This window comes from Numida meleagris, chromosome 4, assembly GCF_002078875.1.
Source record: "Numida meleagris isolate 19003 breed g44 Domestic line chromosome 4, NumMel1.0, whole genome shotgun sequence".
In the NCBI taxonomy this organism is placed as follows: domain Eukaryota; kingdom Metazoa; phylum Chordata; class Aves; order Galliformes; family Numididae; genus Numida; species Numida meleagris.
The window spans coordinates 28,629,685-28,648,228 of NC_034412.1; the positions used below are offsets into that span (position 1 = coordinate 28,629,685).

Here is an 18,544-nt window from a genome sequence, read left to right on the forward strand (position 1 = left end):
GACATATTTTCATATAATCCTTCCTCCCACTTCAAAAAGATACCTTTCTATAAATTGACAGCCTGTGGCTATTTTAATTGTGAACAAAAAATTTCATATGTAGACAGATGGCTGGCATTCCTTTCAAAGCTTTGGGAGTGGCCCAGGGTCATTCATTTGAAATCTTACTTGCCCTGGTGTATTATTTCAGCATTCTGGTATCCAAAAACAAATGAAAAATGAACATTTTTGCCTTGAATACATAACAATGTAAATTAAAAATGAGGAACATCTGGGAGTTGAGAGGTGCATTAAATGTTCTGTTTCCTAAATTCTCAGTAGTCAAGGAATCTTGAAATATTAGACCCTAAATGCCATTGCCTAGACTCTACAGTCCACAGAAAACTATAGTATTTAACTTGGCATATTTTTTTCTCAGAGTTAGCTGTATTAAATATTTGTATTTTCTCTGAGCTTGAAGGAAGCTTAGTATTTGGAGATATTGTGTAATTTCTATTTCCAGAGATATGTTAAGAGGTTATTTGAGGCCAGCATTGTGTTGCTGTCAAAAGACACACCCCTTATGGCCAGCAGACCGTGCTAGGCCCAGGGTGAGCTGGCTAGAAGAGTCGTATTTGGCTCACAACTTTTCTTCCAGCTGCTGAATTGTATTAAAAGACATCTAAAAATACTCTGAAGCTAATTTAAGCAATAATATCTCTATTAATTAAAACACAAGTGCATTAAAATACATTAAAAGGCATTAAATACTTTGTATCCATCTTTCGTGTATTTGAGCAAACCATGTCTGTAATTAAGAAAATTGCAATTGTGATATGGTGGGAGTAGCAGTGTCTGTGATCATGAGTGGGATGGTAAATGGACTGTGGTACACTGTTCCTGCTAACATATGGGTCTGTTATAAAGCAGTTTAAGAAATCCAAAGGTGAGCAGTACACAAGGAACTGTAGCAGTTTAATGAAACTAGGAAAAGATGAACGGACTTGAGAAGAAGTCAGAATCTACTATTTGGATTGACCTTTTAGTTTTTCTGTTTGACATGTAAACTATAATGCCTTATAAAACAAGGACCAGCATGAGGCTGACTTGCCGTGAATGAGAGGCTTAACCAAGGTGTAATATTTAATTTCTTTTATAAAATATTTGAGAAACTGTTGAACTTTTACATAGCTACCATTTTGTGTCATAAGCTTGTCGGTAACAAAGTTTGTAGGAGTCATAGTTGACCTAATCCAGTTACTGGATTGCATTTTCCTCATAGTCTGCAAAAATGTAGCAAACTCTAGGTGCTTCTGTAAAATACAGTTGTAAATATACACATTTTAACCTAATTGTGTGGCAGCTTGAGATGGCAATACTGATTTCACACCCACAGGTTGGAGATAAAGGCAGACTTGCAAAGCAAGTAAAGGGATAGGAAGAAGTTGAAGCTGTGTTGTTCTCGTTCTCCTTAATTCTGTTGATGATACTTAAAATAGTAAGTGCCAAAACCTAGGGAATTTGGACTGTGTGCAACATGCCTAATTCTTTTTAGAAGGGGGTGGAGATTCTGCTGGCTTTCAGCAGAGCGCTCACAAAAGGCTAATGCGCTATGCTGTTTAGTAACAAGGATTTACAAAAGCTCTCAGCAGCTATGCAACACTGGTTTTCTATAGGTGAACAGTGCTCTTTAAGAGGGAGTGAATGTTAAACTGAGATGGTCTCACTGTATCTGTCAAAAGACAGAAAATATTAGAGTGGTTATGTAAACTGTGTTTCAAGTACTACTGTGGCTAAAAAATACTATATAAATCAACCTATGTATGATTCAGATGTACAGAGCATTAAATTCTAATAACTTGATGTTAGGTATGAGAAATTATCAGTGATTTTCCACTGCTGCCTTGCTAACTCTAAGGATATTTTTCTTCAGTTTCTGTTTCACTTGCTGTGTCCCAACAATAATCAGCAGCTGTGCAGAGTTTTGATGGAAAAAATCCTCCAAACTCTATAAATTACAAATGCTGAAAAAAATACCAGTACTCAGTGACAAGCAAGCAGAGTAACTGTGATGAATGGGGGCTCATCATTTTAGTTTTAAGTCATGAAAAAAATTGGATGATACAGGGCAAATCAACCACGCTTCAACTTTTTAGCTATATAAATGAGAATTTTTGCTTCAGTAACAAAAACTCTGGTAGAAGACATCTGTTGAATGTATGAACAGGAATATAGATTTACATTGGTGCAACACCCAGAACTTGCTGTATTAAGCGCAGGATCATTGCCAAAAAAAGCAACATTAAGAGCTGTTTAGTCCCTTTCCCTGTCTCTTTCTCTGAGCCAGGTCATAGAATGATGTGCTAAAAATTGAGATGGAATGAGTTAAGGGAGCTTCATGACAAAAATTGCTGAAACAGGAAGCTGCAGCCGGTAATGGAAATCACTTCTGGAGCTTAAAATAAAATTTTATCTATATGTACTTTAAAAATTCTGTAGTTAAGGTGGTGCAAGTGGAAGAACATTTATTTTTTTGTGGTACAATGAGAACTTTGATCCTAAATGCCAGGTAATCCCTCAGATATGTGCTTTCCTTTCGGTGCCATTTGGCTTTCTGTATAAATCTTTGGTTGCATTCAGTGGTTCATCAGGGCTTTTGTGTTTTGGAAGTTACTTTAGCCTGCTTGGAATTTTATATCAAAGAGAAAATGAAATACATTTTTCATTTCCTGGAGACAAGGAAAAGTACAGAATGAAAGGATTTTCACATAGATCAGTGCTCCTACATTATAACATTGATGTGATATGTTTATTATACTGTAATGTGAAATTTTAAAGAAAGTGTTGCAGTATTAATATTTGACCTCTTATTGTCATAGCATAGGAAAAATACTAAGGGAATTTTCTCATTTAGTACAGAGTTTCTTATCCATACTGCTTCATAGTCACAACATTCTACAACTTAGCAGCAGAGCAAGGATGCTACAGTTGTGTCATTTCTTGGAGACTGATTTTTCCAAAGAGAGATATCTTAGCTAAAGACTAACTCACAATTGTTATTGTTATTATTTTTGTAAATTATCCTTCTTCTGGGTCACCCTCCAAATCCCTAAACAGCTACTGCTGCTTCCCCTCCATGTTGCAGTTCAGTAAGTGCACTCTGCTGACTGTGACCATCCTCTCCCATGCTGAGAGCAGTCTCCCCATTCAGTGCACCATGGCTCTGCCAAGGTTGCCATTCTTGTATTACGAACATGAGTGTCTTTGGATGCTTGCTTGAAAGGCTCGAGACAGTCATCTAATATAGCTCATCCTGAGCTAAGGTTGCTCTTTACTAGTATATTTATAATTCTTAAATTTGTCCAATGTATAATGCTTTATTTCATTTATGAATTTGGCTGTCATGAATGAGAAATACCATCACCTTACTTGAGTCTGTTTCTCAGAATAATGCCAGTAGATGTTATGGCTTAAAATTTTCTCTCCACAGATTTTTTTTTTTACCTCTTCACTTACATTGATACATTTACGTGCGTGTCTTGAACTCTAGTTTTCTGGTATAGCTACCAAAACTCTCCTCCATTTATTTGAAGCATTTTTTATTTTTTTCTGTTTGAAATTGGCTTCTTTTACTCACCAGAGGTATGAACACTGAAGAAAATGCAGGAATGTATACAAATCTCTTCTCTCTGTTTATCAGAAACAATAATTCTTTTTGTCCTGTGATTTACTCTGTCACCAAAAGGCTGGTATGTTAAAGAAGAATTTGTGACCAAAATTGTTGCCCCCCATCTTCAGTAGCACATTCAAATAAATAAATTTTGAGTGTTTTATTATTTTTATTCTTGATCCTTAAAGTGGATTTTAGTCTCTGAAATCCTTCCTATTCACTAATATCTCTATTCCAGTGAATCGGTTGGAACCTAGCTCTTTTTCTGAGGTATGAAAAGTGGAAAAACATCAAAAGAATTTTACCGCTGTCCTCTGAAACACAAGCATTTAGGTGAAATTTGAATTTGGCCTTTTCTACTCTTGCTCCTCGCTAATACTTTAATCTCCAAAAATAACATACTCATTGTAGATAGCTAAAAATGAAATACTCTGTAGAGTTTTGTCTTGTGAATAGTAGCTGTCTTCCTCATAGCTGCAATCTTTCACCTACTTTTTTTCCACTTTGTAACTATGTCTTCCATTGTGCTTAAAATTTAATCTGATTTTCTTGCTTCTTTCTACTTTTCATTTGAGTGCTCATGTCTTTTCTTCTTTGGGCCCCTCACTACAAGAATTGAGGCACTGGAGCATGTCTAGAGAAAGGCAGCAAAGCTGGTGAGGGGCCTGGAGGACAAGTCTTATGGGGAGCAGCTGAGGGAATGGCATTTTTCAGTCTTCAGGAGGCTTAGGAGAGACCTTATAGCTCTCTACAATGACCTGGAAGGAGGTTGTGGTGTGGTGAGAGTTGGCCTCTTCTCCCACATAGCTAGCGATAGTACTAGAGCGAATGGCCTCAAGTTGCACCAGGAGAGGTTGAGATTGGATATTAGGAACAATTTCTTCTCCAAAAGAGTCGTGAGGCATTGAAACAGGCTGCCCAGGAACCTAGTTGAGTCACTGTCCTTGGAGGTGTTCAAGAAACACTTAGATGTTGTACTGAGGGTCATGGTTTAGTGGGAAATACTGGTGATAGGTGGACAGTTGGACTGGGTGATCTTGGAGGTCTTTTCCAACCTTGGCGATTCTATGATTAAAGGTGGCAGAGAATGCATGGACTGGTTTTACAATCCTGTTGTTCTTTGCTCAAGAATGAGCATCTCACAATTTCTGCTTTGTGTTGGTTTCCACTTGGTGTTTTTCCCCTGCTACCCTTCCTGTATCACAGTCATTTGTTAAAAGTGCCCATGCGTGTTAAGTGGACAGGGTGAAGATGTTGAGACTCCTTGAACATTTTAATTTCCTGCTACCTAAACTGTGAAGTACCTCTGTCTTCTGAGTCACAGGACTTCTTTGCTTAGGTGAGCTTTACTACTGATGTTAAAGCCCCACTTGCTCTTCCTGAGTTACACAAATATGCATTGAGCACAAGAGATGGAAAAACTCTGGGAAACAAAATGAACTTTATTTCCAGTTCCTGATGGCTTGTTTGATAACTGCTGCAGTTTCCTATCTTCAGTCAGTGCTGTTACCTTACTCCTCTTCTTAGGCTTCAGGACTGAAACATCAGTCATCTAACTGGAATGTTATTTGTGTTTTGAATAGAACTATACTTTAAAACTTCTTCTGTCCCCAAATGCATTCATGTGAGTGAATCTCTGCATGTAAGTGTACAGTTCTTTTTTTTCTTTTTTACCTTCTAGTTAGAAGGAAAGTAATATTTGAAAACTGCCAAGTGAAACAAAAAATGATTCCTCTTTTAATAGCCATGCTAAATTGATTGAATTCAGTGCTATGCTTAAGGATGCACAGTTGTTTCACAGTGATTAATGTATTATTTTCATTTTAAAAACATGTAAGTCTACTCTGTGCAAAAAGATGTTGTTAATTACATGGAAAAAAGTCATGAAAGGTATGATATTTCACTACTAAAATACAGGTTATTTTGTGAACCTAAAGAAACTATTTTGACCTTAAGTTTAGGCAGTATGAGTAAAAAACAAACAAACAAAAACAGTAAAAAACACACACAGAAACCACAACAAAAAAAAACTGGAAAAAGCTGTAAGACGTCAGCTGTGTTGTACAAAATTCTGTACAGTGTAGGTTGAGTTGATTAATATGGGTGTAAGGCAAAGTAAAATAGTTTTAGCCCTTCAGTTTGTTCTGTGCATTATCAGTTAATTTTTTTTTCTGGTGTTATTCTGTTCTTTTGGTATTCGAATGAAAATGCCTAGGTCATATATATTTGGGAAGGTCTAGTAGCAGTTGTGTCCATCTCAGCCTTAACAACTGTTTCACATAGTTTCATGCTTAAATGGACAACTTTCTTTGCAGCAATGGGTTTTCTCTATTCTTCAGTTCAGAACTTTAAAAATAAGTTTTGCATTGTTCCATTCTTTAAGGAATTGAACTAATTCAACTCTGTTCTTAATTTCTCTTCTTAATTTCAAAACAACAGTTTTGTTGTTTTTGGTTTTATACATTTATGTATTATACACACACACATATATGTGTTTGGAGTTTTCACTTCAATACTGATAATTTTGCCTTATGAAGTCTGTTCTCTCTCTTGGAAATCATATCATTAACTTGGTAGTTCTTGACCCTAAGATTGTTCAGAAGATAATGGAGTTTCAAATTAAAATGGAGGTACATACTATAGCATCATAGTGTGGTCATGTAGTGTTTTCTGGGTTAGTTATGACTGTTGTGATATTTAAACAATGATTTCCCTACTAGTGTATTTTTCCACCATTCTTAAGAAAGCCAGCTGTAGTATAAGTTGTTAATGTTTTCAGGTGAACAAGGACAGCCAAAACACCTGAGACCCGTCAGCTCTCTGGCCAGTTCTTATGCCAGAATCCTGTAAAACCACAACCTGTTTTTGCTAAATGAAATCTCAGCAAATACTCAGGCAGTGGCTTCTGCTAGGGCTTGACATGCAGCCTTCTAAGGAAGGGGAAGATTTTCCCTCACCGCTCCTGTTATCCCGGTGGTGGAAGCAGTGACAGAGCCTGGAAACAACAGGGCTCATGCTTATATAAAACCAGGTCAGAACTTGTGGTAGAGAAAATTTAGCAGTGATTGCCCTATATTTTTAGCGAACATTTATCTTTTTGAGAGCCACAATCCATTTTTGTGGCTTTTCTTTCAAAGTGATTGATAACTACTCTTAAGAAAATCTCATGTTTCAGTTTTTCTTCCCTTTTGAATTTTCCCATAGTCTTAAAACCTAAAAAATGTAGAAAAGAGAAGGGAAAAAAAAAGGGTATATAGTAGCATGGGTAAGTGAATCTCTTACAGAGCGTTTCTTTGAAGCTTTATTTTTGTCAACGGTTTACGGGCGTTAGGCCCGATTCCGTGACAAAGGGGACGGGGGACCCAAGGGCCCACGTCCCGGGGAAAAGGGGAAAGGGGAAAAGGGTAGGGAGATGGCCCTGAGAGCAAAGAACAGCGGCAACAATCTGAGGAGAAACAAACTAATTTACTAAATAAAATATCGGAATGCAAAACAACACACTATAATACAATATAATTACAATTTAAGCTGATAAATCCAATACAGAGAGAGAGAATGTCCCAAAATCAAGGTAGGCCTTACTCTACTACCGACGATAAGACGGCTGGAGAGCGAGGTGCTGCCAAGACGAGAGACGGCGGAAAAAGGGACGAGGTCTCGTGATCTGCAAGTTTTTATACTGCGAGCTTTTATCTTTTCCCTCCGGCTGGAAATGGTAACAGAGGAGCAAAGTACCGTGGGGACTGTAGTAGTCCTTCTCTTCTGAGGACTAGGTATGTCCACTACATGATGTTATGATGTGGAATACCAATAACTGAAAATCACAAAACCATGACAATTTTGTTAATTTATGTCATGAGACAGTGATGAACAAAGTTCTTAGAGCAGCTGCATTTTTTGTCAGACACCTTTACTGTTTAGTCGCTGATGTCTTCTGCATTCAGGTTGGTGGCTAACCCATTATATGGGGAATATAGATCTTACTAGGTACCAATACTGTTTAAAAATAATATAGTTGCTGAAAGTCACAAAACTTGTCACACTGAACAGCCTAACCAAGAACCCAAAATGTGATAGAGGAACTGTTGCATGTTAAAGAATGTTCTCAAAATGCCACTCAGTAAGTTTAGGAGTGAAGCTTGTCAACTTGTCTTTGCTTTCTTGAAATTCTTGAATTATGTCTTTTTGTACTTATTTTTAAGGATTCTGGAAACTGCCCCTCAAAAAGGGAAATACAAGAAGAGAAAGAAAAGAAATTAAAAACTTACTACTTTGAAATTAAGAACAATGTAGAAGATGTTAGTTCAGTGGAAATGGATATCTGTGAATCAATGTGTTGTGTCATGGAGAAACATCTTTAGTAGATTGTTACCTCCTTTGACAAAGATGAAGCTCTACATATGCCTCTTTATTTACCCCAGTGAAAGACTGCAGGTTCCCTTTCCCGCAGTTGTTTCTGTTCTCCCGCCTCAGGCTCCACAGCTGTTCTTGTGTCTGCAGTTGGGTCAGACCCGGTTGTTTTTATATCCTAGTTTAGTCAATACAGTAATAACTTCTTTTACTCCATGGAGAACGGTGTCAAGGAGCTGTAGTGAGGTGCTATGTACTGTCATAGAAGGGGCTCCACAGCTGTAACTTGGTCCATGCAGGGTCTTGCCATTGCCCTACCTATAAATACGAGCAGCTAAAAATAAAGGGTGGTGAGTTGCAGGTAGTAATGGTTCTAAAAAGGAAAAACTGCTTCACTGGCTATTTGAGACAACTGCATTACAATTTGTGCTTCTAAAGCTACATCAGTGCTACACAAGCTAGCAGATGCCTCTTCTCCTGAATCCAAGTGATATTCCTGTGCTGATGACATTTTATTGGTGGTACTTCCAATATTTTTAAGGTTGAGCATTTTGAAGCTTTGGGTATGACTGTATTAATATGAAGTAGAGGCTGTTAAATTTCATGGAGAACTGGTCCTAAACTTGCAAATAGCTTTATATGATTCTCTCTTAATTAGCCACAGGATCACTGTCCAGTTCCATCTCCTTTAGGATGTTTATTTATTTATTTGTATGTTGTTGTTTGGTGATGTTTTTGTGTGTTTGTTGTTGACAAAAAACAAATTATTATTATTTAGAAAAAGTTGTTTTTTTTTCCCAGTGCATGAGGTAGACAAAATTTCTATAATTATTTATTTTGCACTAGTTGTCAATTACTAAAATATCCACCTACCCATGGTACATGTGAATTGGTTTTGATACAACTTCAAGATTTTTTTCTTATTTCATTTTAGTAAAATCGAGGATTTATAGTTCTTTTAAACCTAAAACTTTTAATATTATTTCATTTGCTGTCTCTCTTCTGTTAACATAGATGCACTGTTTCTCTTGAGGTAACCAAATTTTTGGTGGTATATATTTCTGTCAGTGGTAATTGGGAGCATTTTTCTCAGTGCTTTAGTAGTTGAAATAAAAAGCATTGAGATTGCAGTATACTATAATTTAACAAGCACTCCATGTAATATTTATGATCAGGAAAATGGGAATCTGGGAGAAAAATAAAGGGAAAAGAAAGCTATTCCAGCTACCTGGGGGAAAATATTTTATTTTATAATATGCATTTATTATGTACTAATATATTTGATCTTGTGGATGGTGAATTTTACTTGCATATCAGAAAAAAAATGGATCTAAATGTTACTATTTTACATCATTAATTTTCACAGTAGAAATATGGAAGCAGCTAGTCAGAGGTGTTGTATCCCTTTCAGATGTGACTACGTCAGCTTTTTGCATGTAAATCAAGAACTTTCACTAACAGTAGATAATAGTTGTGCACAGATTTGAAAATGCTGCCTGCTGAAATTAATGTAGTAACTTCTACTGGAATGTATGAAAATTGGCTCTGTCAGTTCTCTGTTGTTAATTCTTTATTCAAAGTTTAAGGTTGTTAAAGTTTTATTTAATTTTTTTTTTGCTGACATACTTTTGTTCAATAAAATGTTAAACTGATTTTAATAATTATAAAACACTTGAGTAAATTAATTTCAGTTTATACATTTATTTTAAGCATTTGTTACCATTATGGTTGAAGGTAGCACCGATGAGAAACAGTGGTAGAAACAGTTCAGATTATGGCATGCAGTCCTATGCTTGTGGTTGGATCTGAGTTCTTCTGCATTTTACTTGCCCTATTTTGTTCTCATCTTAATGATTTCTAAGAAAAAGTATATTCACCTGAAAATCCTGGCAAACACAGAACTGATTTGAATACAAATTCAAGCTAATTACAGCAACAGAAGTTGCCTTTTTCATAGTGAGGTGAAATTGTTTTTAGTTCTTTAGCACAGAGTTTTTCTTTTTTCTATTCGGAGTTGCAGAGGCAGTTATATAAGCCGTGTAACGGATTGTATGGAAGAAAATGACTCACTAAGATAGACTGTAATGCACATAGTTGTGTTGTTGCAGGGAAGTACTCAGTGACTCAGCTATAGAGGAGGCTGCTAATTGGAACTGCTGCACATGCAGGTTTAGATGAACTCTGAACTTGGGACAGCAAGCTTTTGGGCACCTCTTGCTGCATGAATTACTGGTCAGATTTTGAAAAGAGCTGGGTGGTCTACCTCCCATGAAAAGGAGCTAAAAGCTTTTGAGATTTATATTTTACCTTTCATTTAATTCTAATATTTCTGTTGTCAGTTCTTGGCACTTTCTGTGAAGTGGATGAAATGTAAACTTCCTGTGCTTTCCAATCCCAGTAGCATACCAAAATCTAAGGCTTTGCTTTTAAAATGCCTTCTAAAATTGCCTTAATCCCTTCCTTGGCATCTTTTCAATACAGGAGTAATCCCTCTGTCACGATTCTGCACCTGCTGACAGAACAAGGGAGTACCTGTTTGTCTCATCACAGTTTACTTCTCACTTTGCCTAATTTGTTTAGTTTAAGAAAAAAAAAATCAGGCTATAGTATCTTAATTCATCACAATATTAGCTTTTCTAATCTTGTTTTCAGAAGTTGTTGAAATGTGATAACACTGTCCATGAATTAAGTGTTTTTCTAGACTGCAGAGTAAACAAAACAAAGCATGTTATGGAAATGCTTTTTGGATCTTAATGGTCTACTGCAGTGATGCTCTTGTAGAGCTGTCCTTGGTAGCTGGGTGCCAATTAGTGAGCCCAAGATACACCTGGATAGCTTTTGCTATGCTGCTGCTCTCTAGGAGCAAGCAGTAACAGTCTTTGTTGCATTTTCTCCTTTTTTTACTAATATAAGTGTAAATACCATCAGCATTATATTTTATTTTAAAATGACTGCTTATAGTTTTTGTTTTAAAAATTAATAATTGTAGGACACATGAAACAGTTTGATGTAGATTATTTTTTTCTTCTATCATAGTGAATATATTTCTGTATGTACCTTGCAGGATTTTATGCTAATCAGTATTTTTAATACCAGAATGAACCATTCTATTGCATATCACAGTCCTGTGAATTGAACAGTGCAATTTCATTCATGCTCAGTTACTTCTGAAAAAGAAAAGTCATGAAAACCATTATTGTCCCAAAGCTGTATGAAGGTTGATTCATACTGTGGGTGTAAATACCCATAAAAATAATTTTAATGTTTTTTCCTTTGTTCTTTTATTTTTTAATACTCCAAATTCTTAGTACCATATTTTGTTTATCTAGAATCATAGATATTTGATGTGGTGATGGACTTGTTGGAAGAGAGTATTTTAGCAAAGAGAGTTTTGCAGATAAATATTAATTATCCATAATAATAGTTTGTGTTGCCACAATTACAATGTAGCTGAAGTTCCTGTGCTTGATCTCTGTCAGAAATACTCTTATTTTTCTTTATCAATCACATTTTTTATCTGGTAATGTTGAGATGTGTATTCCTGGATGGCAGATGTCTTCTACAATATACATATTTTCCTGTTTGTTTCTATGATGGTGAAGCAATTGTTTGCATGGAACAAGCCTAAATGCCTTGCATATCAGAATTTTGTCTCAATTTAATTGGACCTTTTTGAAGGTGAAGTTTGGCTGAGTGCTTTGAGTTGCCTGAAATGAAAACTGCGTCTATAGGTGTAGAGCATTTTCTGTATTAGCAGAATGTATGTGTGTGCATAATCTTCCTTTACTACTATAGAAAAACTTTTAGTGGGTAAAATTTTGGTCCTCTTTCTGAATGACATGTACGTATATTCTCTTGACCAGTCGAATTTGCGTAAATGCATAATGTAGTGCCTGTACAAAATGTAAATGAAACAAAACAACCTTCTCCTCTCAAAAAATAAGGGAAATTATATAAAATTTAGTACAAGGTTAGTATAAAGACATATACATATCTTGTATTAGATTTGTAGTTTTTCAACAGATTTTGCCCAAGTTTATTGTCACTCCTGCACATTCAAATCAAATGAGAAATTTGCTTGTAAACATCAAGTTTTCTTGATCACTGAGTAGACAATATGAGAGAGTGTGAAGCAAACCGAAACAAATTGTTTAAGTTTTGTTTGGATCATTTTGGAAGTTCTTCTACTCTGTTACTTCAATTTTTATTTTTCGGCATGTTAAGCAAAATTGGTTATCAGTTTTGTATCAGTTTTCTGAAGCAAACTTATGGCTGAAATATCTGTGAAGAACAGAGGAGGTGTGTAGCTGAAGATGCCAATTCTGGTAGAAGTTTCCTCAAGGGATCTAATAAATCCAAACCTGCTCTTAGCACAGTCTTCAACATACCTAACATACCCAAGCAATCCTCTGCTTGTTTTCCATAAGGTTTGAATTGGTGTGACAAGATGAAGTATACAAAGCAACTTTTTCAGATAGTTTCAGGCTATAAAAATTTTAAGGCAGAAGACAGAAACGGTCCTCTCTAGTTAGAAAGTACTGTGAGACTTCCCCAGGCATTCTGAAAAATTAAAGCATAGTTTTAACAGTTACAGAAGTGGAGATTGTTTTTTCTCTCTCTCTCTCTCTTTTTTTTTTTTTTTTTGTTTAACTTGTTTTAATGTTCAGGTGAGTTTCTGCTTCAGGCTTTGAAGGGAGAAATGCAGACTTTTCATTGGAAAAAGGGGAATTAAAAAAACAAACAAACAACGGTTATCAGCTTTTTCTCTCTTGCCAGATGTATTTCTTTCCATTTGCACTGAAATTAGTTCAGAAAATCTCAGATTGATTTCAGTGAAAGCAAAGTGACACTTACTAATCTGCTGCTGAAGTTAAATGTGTTAGTTCTCTCCTTTTTTTTTTTTTTTTTTTTTTGCCTTTTACCCTCTTGGATTTTTATTTGACCTACTGAACAGAACTGGCTTGTGTAAAACAACTGCAGCCTGAAGAAAGTTCCAAACATTCCATCATACTTTACAAGCAATCACATATATTTCTTTCTTAAGTTGTTATTCATATTTAGCTCACAATTTAGAAAATCTTTTTGGATGCAAAGATTATTTGTTTACATTTGTGTCAAGCTTGCATCAGCACTTTTTGTAATATTACCATGGCTGTATTATTAAGGTTAATTATTATTAAGGCAACTTAAGGTTGCGCTTGGTTACTACCAAAACCAATTCTAGCTATCAGTCCAGATGTTTAACAAAAATAGCACAACTTTGTTTTCCAGCAATCAGTTATTGTGCCTTGCTTAAACAGTAAGATATTTTGCTTAGCATCTGTGCAAGGAAATTCAATGCATTTGTCAGACAAATTCAGCTTAAGTCTTTGCTGTTTCTATTTTCATGGTAGAGTGAATATCACCACGCTGAAGTGCTAAAGATGGATCATCAGAACTAGAGAGGACATATAGAGTTGGCATATAGAGGATATAGAGTTGGCAGGGAAATTTCATGGCAAAATCTCTGCAAAAAAATGGTCTATGATGGAAGACTGAAGGTATAGATCCTGAACTCTTGCCGATGGACAAGATTCTTGCCATATATTATTACTCACTGAGTTACGATGGCAGCTCAGGGAAGATGAATCAACTATGAAAAAGTCAAACAAAAAAAAAAACCTGAGAGTCATAAAGAGAACAGGAAAAGAGAAAAGAAGAAACACACCAAAAAGGCTTAGGAAAGGATGAAAAAAAGAAGGTGAAAGAGAATGGAGTTTTGAAAAGTAAAGTTTCTTAAGGAATCCTTGTAGTGAGATTAAACATCTAAGGACAGCATATAAATAAATTAAGAGGATAATGAGAAACATATATATTTTGTTTTTCCACTGAGATTAAAAGAAAACAGATAATCGTATCAATTCTCTGATGCAAACGTAATGTAATACAGAAATTAACTGGAACGTTAAAAATGACTTCAGTTATTTTCAGGAGGCTGTTGGGAAAAATAGAGTGTATTTTTTTTTTTTAGTATTGTTCATTTTTTAGCTTTGTACTTCAAATGTTCATGTCTTTCAGTGATTCTTAGTCTCCTCTGCTCTATTTACACGTAGAAATCATTAGATATTATGAAAATTTATTAATTGATTGATGTTACATTTATATGATGGCATTTATCCAATTACTAAAGAAATTAGCCTGTAAAATGTATGAGAATACTGAAACAGATGATTCATCTTTTTCTTAGTTTTCTTTCTTTTTATAAAAAGAAAAATCAATACAAAAATGTATTTAATATGAATGTATATTTGTCATGTATTTTCCTAAGGTTTATAACATGACAATGTTGTCTTCAGATTGGTTTTGATGTCAAAATAAATTCTTAAATTAAATTGAGCTCTTTTTTATTTAAAGCTGTCTTTTGGGGAGATATTGCCTTAGATGATGAAGACTTAAAAATCTTTCAAATTGACAGGACAATTGACCTTACGCAGCACTCCAATGAAAGACTTGGCCATAACACAGGTATGATATTTCAAGCTTGCTTTTTAACTTATTTTTATCTTTTATTTACTTCTGAATAGAAGGCAGTCACTGTTTTAAAACTTTGTCAATAATAGTTTCATTTACAGTTTAAAAAATTACTCAGCAATTAGCACAAACTGGTTTTAGTGAAGCAAAGGGGAAAATTTAATTGTATTCCTTATTCCTGAATTTCTAGCTTAAAAAGCAAACAAACAACAAAAAAACTTGTTGAACCAGAGAACAGAAGCTGGGAGGAGTCTCTGCCAGTCTTCTCTGCAGGTAGTTATGTGGGAAAGGAAGCTGTACAAAGCTTTGCTTTGAACTGCAAGTTCCTGATAGCGGGGCTGAGATTCCCTGTGGAAAAAAGTATGTGGAATTCTGGAGGAGAGACTGGAATTCTAGAATTCCAACAGCATCTTTTGTTGTTGTTTTTGTTGTTAAATTCAGATCTACACACTAGAAGCAGCACAAGAACATTGTTATACTTGCTATAATTTGCCTTGTCACGTACAGTGCCTTAGTGCCAGACACTGCAATCTGATTAATTTTCAGACAAACAGATAAAGAGATATTATTCATTTGTAAATATATGTATGTGTGTATGTGGAAAAAAATAGTCCATGTCTAAATAGCTGTCTACCTCATGAGTGAAAATAGCCATGCTATCAGGCTGTGATTTGTAAACTCAAGAATGGGTAAACTTTCAGAATATAATACTAAAAAATCAAAGAGGGAAAGGTGCGGAAGAGAATATTTATGCATAGTAGAAAATCTATACATGTATAGCTGAAATTTGTTTTCTGTTACACATGTTCAGTGAGTTGCTGAACTCAACTACTCTTACCTTGATGATTCCTAATATTAGAAAATAAGGATCATTTTGGGGAATGAGCAGAAAGGAATTTTACAGACAAAAGAAGCATTTTTCATTTTAACCTCTCTATGTAGATATAAATAGGTTAGTTCAACTGTCCATTTTAGTTAGATGATGTGATAAAACCATTGTTTTAATATCCTGAAAATTTATTTTATCTCCTTTTAGTACCACTTGTTTCTTTTCTAGATCAAGGCTGGGTTTTAAAATGTTGTCAGTGGTTTCCTTCTCCCCCACCTCCTCTAACAAAATACTTTTAATTGACTTTGAAAATATTTCAGCCGCTAGATTTGCTGAGAATGTAGACAGCGAGGTCACTTATTTCCCCTGAAAGTGCATTCAGTCAAGTGATTTCTTTGGCCTGCTGATCTTCCTTTTACTTCTGTATCTTTCCCTCTTAACTCCAACCATCTCTCTCGCGCATGCTTTCTCTCTCTCGCGCGCGCGCTCGCTCTCTCTCGTTGTTGTTAAAGCATATTGATTTTTAAGCTGTTATTATAATGTTTTACGTTCTCTATTTAATTTTCTTTACTTACTTGTCTTGAGATTTGCACATTATCTTTGCCTGTCAACAGTATCTTATTCAGGATATTGAGTTATCCTACCAAGGATTACTAATGCAGTTGGATCAAATTTGCCTACCCTTATTGGACAAGAACATCAATGCAAATGAAATTATCAGTGGAAAAGGGACTTCGGAGAACAAACTCTGCTGAAATTACTGTTTTTGTACCACTTATCAATGAACATTTGGCAATCTTCACTTTTTTTGAAACAGAGTTGGAGAAGTCTTTTTTTTAAGCATCACATATGTAATTTCCCATGTTTAGCACATTTTGATACGTAAGTTGGAGTTTGGCTGATTTTTGCAAACTGCAAAATATCTAAAAGAAATTACCAACAACCAGCTAATTAATATTAGATAGTAACTTGGAAAGGAAGGTAAAATGGCTGCTAAATATGAAACAAATTAGGAGTTTATCTTCCTTACAAATACTATGACAATTAATAACAAGAATGGTTTCCTACTTCTGTTGTTGATTCTGTTGTTGATTCTCAAAAATACACGTGACATCACTTAGAAAGGTTAAGTACTTGGGCATAAACTATCAAGATGGAATTGGAGAGTTGCATTTTTCTTTGCAACTTCTAATTAAAATCCTGAGCTAACAGGCTCTGATCTACATTTTGTGACTAATCATTTTGGTGAGAATGATGGTTTGGATTTGCAAGATCAGATGCTTACTCTGTGCATCTTGTTTTATTCATGGAATATATATAATTATTGTGAATGGAAGCAACAGCAAAAGATTATAACATTGCTGTGTACTCTATTATAAGTGCTATCTGACAAAAGTTTTTGGATGTTTCTGCTGCTGCCTGAAGTACAAAAATATGCTGCAAACATGATTAAAAATAAATAAATATATATATACTAGACTGCAGTTTGGCAAGACTGTAAATTATCCATATAAGCCAGACTAGTTATGTAAGGTACTTCTTCATTTTTTTTCCGCTGAATGGATTACATAGGCTGTGTTATCAAAGTAATGATACTTGAATATTTTTCTATAAATAATTTCTTTCAGTAAAAAATTGAGTATTTTTTCTACTGCATCTGTTAAAGTTACTGTTTTTTTTTTCTTTTTCTTTTTCTTTTTTTTTTTTTACAAAACTTATTTTATATTTGTTTGGACTCCATCTGCATTTTTATGACATGAATGTTAACATTAGAGACAGTTGCATGAAGAATGACCAATACAAGCAATTGAATGGTTACATTCTCTTTACTGTATATTGCAGTTAATCATATAACTCGTTGGGAAGGAATGTGTTGAACTATTACCTCATCTACCTAAAATGTTTAAAAAAATTTGGAAAATTTGTCTCAAGAGAGCTAGCAAATATGTGACAGAGTAATCCAAATAATTAGGCACATTGTTATTCACTGAGCAACCCACAAACTTGCTTGCCTTATATGGTATGATTTTAAGTTGCATCTTAAGAAATATATTTTCCACATATATGCTGAAAATTTTAGTGGGAAATTGGGAAAGGTCTGTGGTGGTTGAAGGTTTCAGTGGTTTCCTTGTTTCTATCTTTCTTCTGGTGTTGCATGAGTAGTTTGTCCTATGGCAGATATTAAGTGTTAAATATAAGCTATTACAAACTTGGAAAACTCTCAAAACCTTCTTAACAATTCTGATGATTTATCAGCCTGTGTGGTGTTATTGGTGCTCTTTCTTTGGGCTTACTGGTATTTTCAAAGCCACTTGCAACCACAGCAGAATTAGGTGCGAAGGTGGTGTGTGACGCGCATCTAATATATGTGCTAAATTCAGAAATGTTGTACATTTCTTAAAATAACATGATAGATGTTAAAATCAACTATTTATTAGTTGAATTTTTGTTGCTCATTGATTACCAAACTGACACACATGTGTGCTGGTAAGTTCTTATTGCGATACACAGCAGCATGTGATATTTCAAAGCCTTTGAGAGTGCATTGCACATTCATTTATACGTTGACAAAGAAAGCCAAAACTTTCATGGTACAATCAGACATATTAAAGTGGCTTTTTTTTGTCTGTTTTTCTTGATGAAACTTTGGGTTTTCCTTTCACCCTTTCCTTTTCCTTCAAACAGGAAGATTATGGCATATGGCATCCATTTAGGAAACTTTTGTGAGAGTCGGGCTTTTAGCTATCTATCAGTATAGCTCAGAGGATGTCAATGTCACAAGAAAGAGGGGAAAAAAAAAAAAAGGCTCCAAATAATAGTTAAATGATGTAATTACCATGACTTGTCTGAATAACAAAGACATGCTGGCTTACATTCTGGAATGCATATTAGGAAAAAAGTTAGCTAAAAAGGTCTTTTTCTTTCATTGTCAAGAATACTTTGAAGAATTTGTAGGCAAGTCGTTCAAGAATGTTAAGCTTCCTTAAAGACACATAGCAGTTCTTAAAGGATACTTCCTAATTTTCTCTGGCCATACAGTTCCTGTAGGTGTAAGCTTCCGTGTTCTTAACTTTTCTAAATGCTTTCTTTTCTTCTTTTGTTTTTAAAGGTGGCTTTGGAGAGCATGGGATGTCAAAAAAACAAAGTGCCCTCTATCAGCTTATAGAAAGGATAAGAAGATTTGGCTCTGGTATTTTCACTGTTTA

At 35.0% G+C, this 18,544-nt stretch overlaps 1 protein-coding gene across 8 annotated transcripts in view; it reads left to right on the plus strand.

Moving 5' to 3' along the window:
• Nucleotides 1–18,544, plus strand: part of TLL1 (tolloid like 1) — a 137,603-nt gene that overhangs the window by 44,714 nt on the left and 74,345 nt on the right. For 6 of the 8 annotated variants that reach the window (XM_021394376.1, XM_021394385.1, XM_021394384.1 and 3 more), the window contains 2 exons: nucleotides 14,393–14,503; nucleotides 18,448–18,528. In XM_021394376.1, the coding sequence (XP_021250051.1) occupies nucleotides 14,393–14,503; nucleotides 18,448–18,528 (192 nt within the window). The remainder of the gene's footprint in view (nucleotides 1–14,392; nucleotides 14,504–18,447; nucleotides 18,529–18,544) is intronic. The other 2 variants (XM_021394383.1, XM_021394382.1) reach the window with 1 other exon arrangement.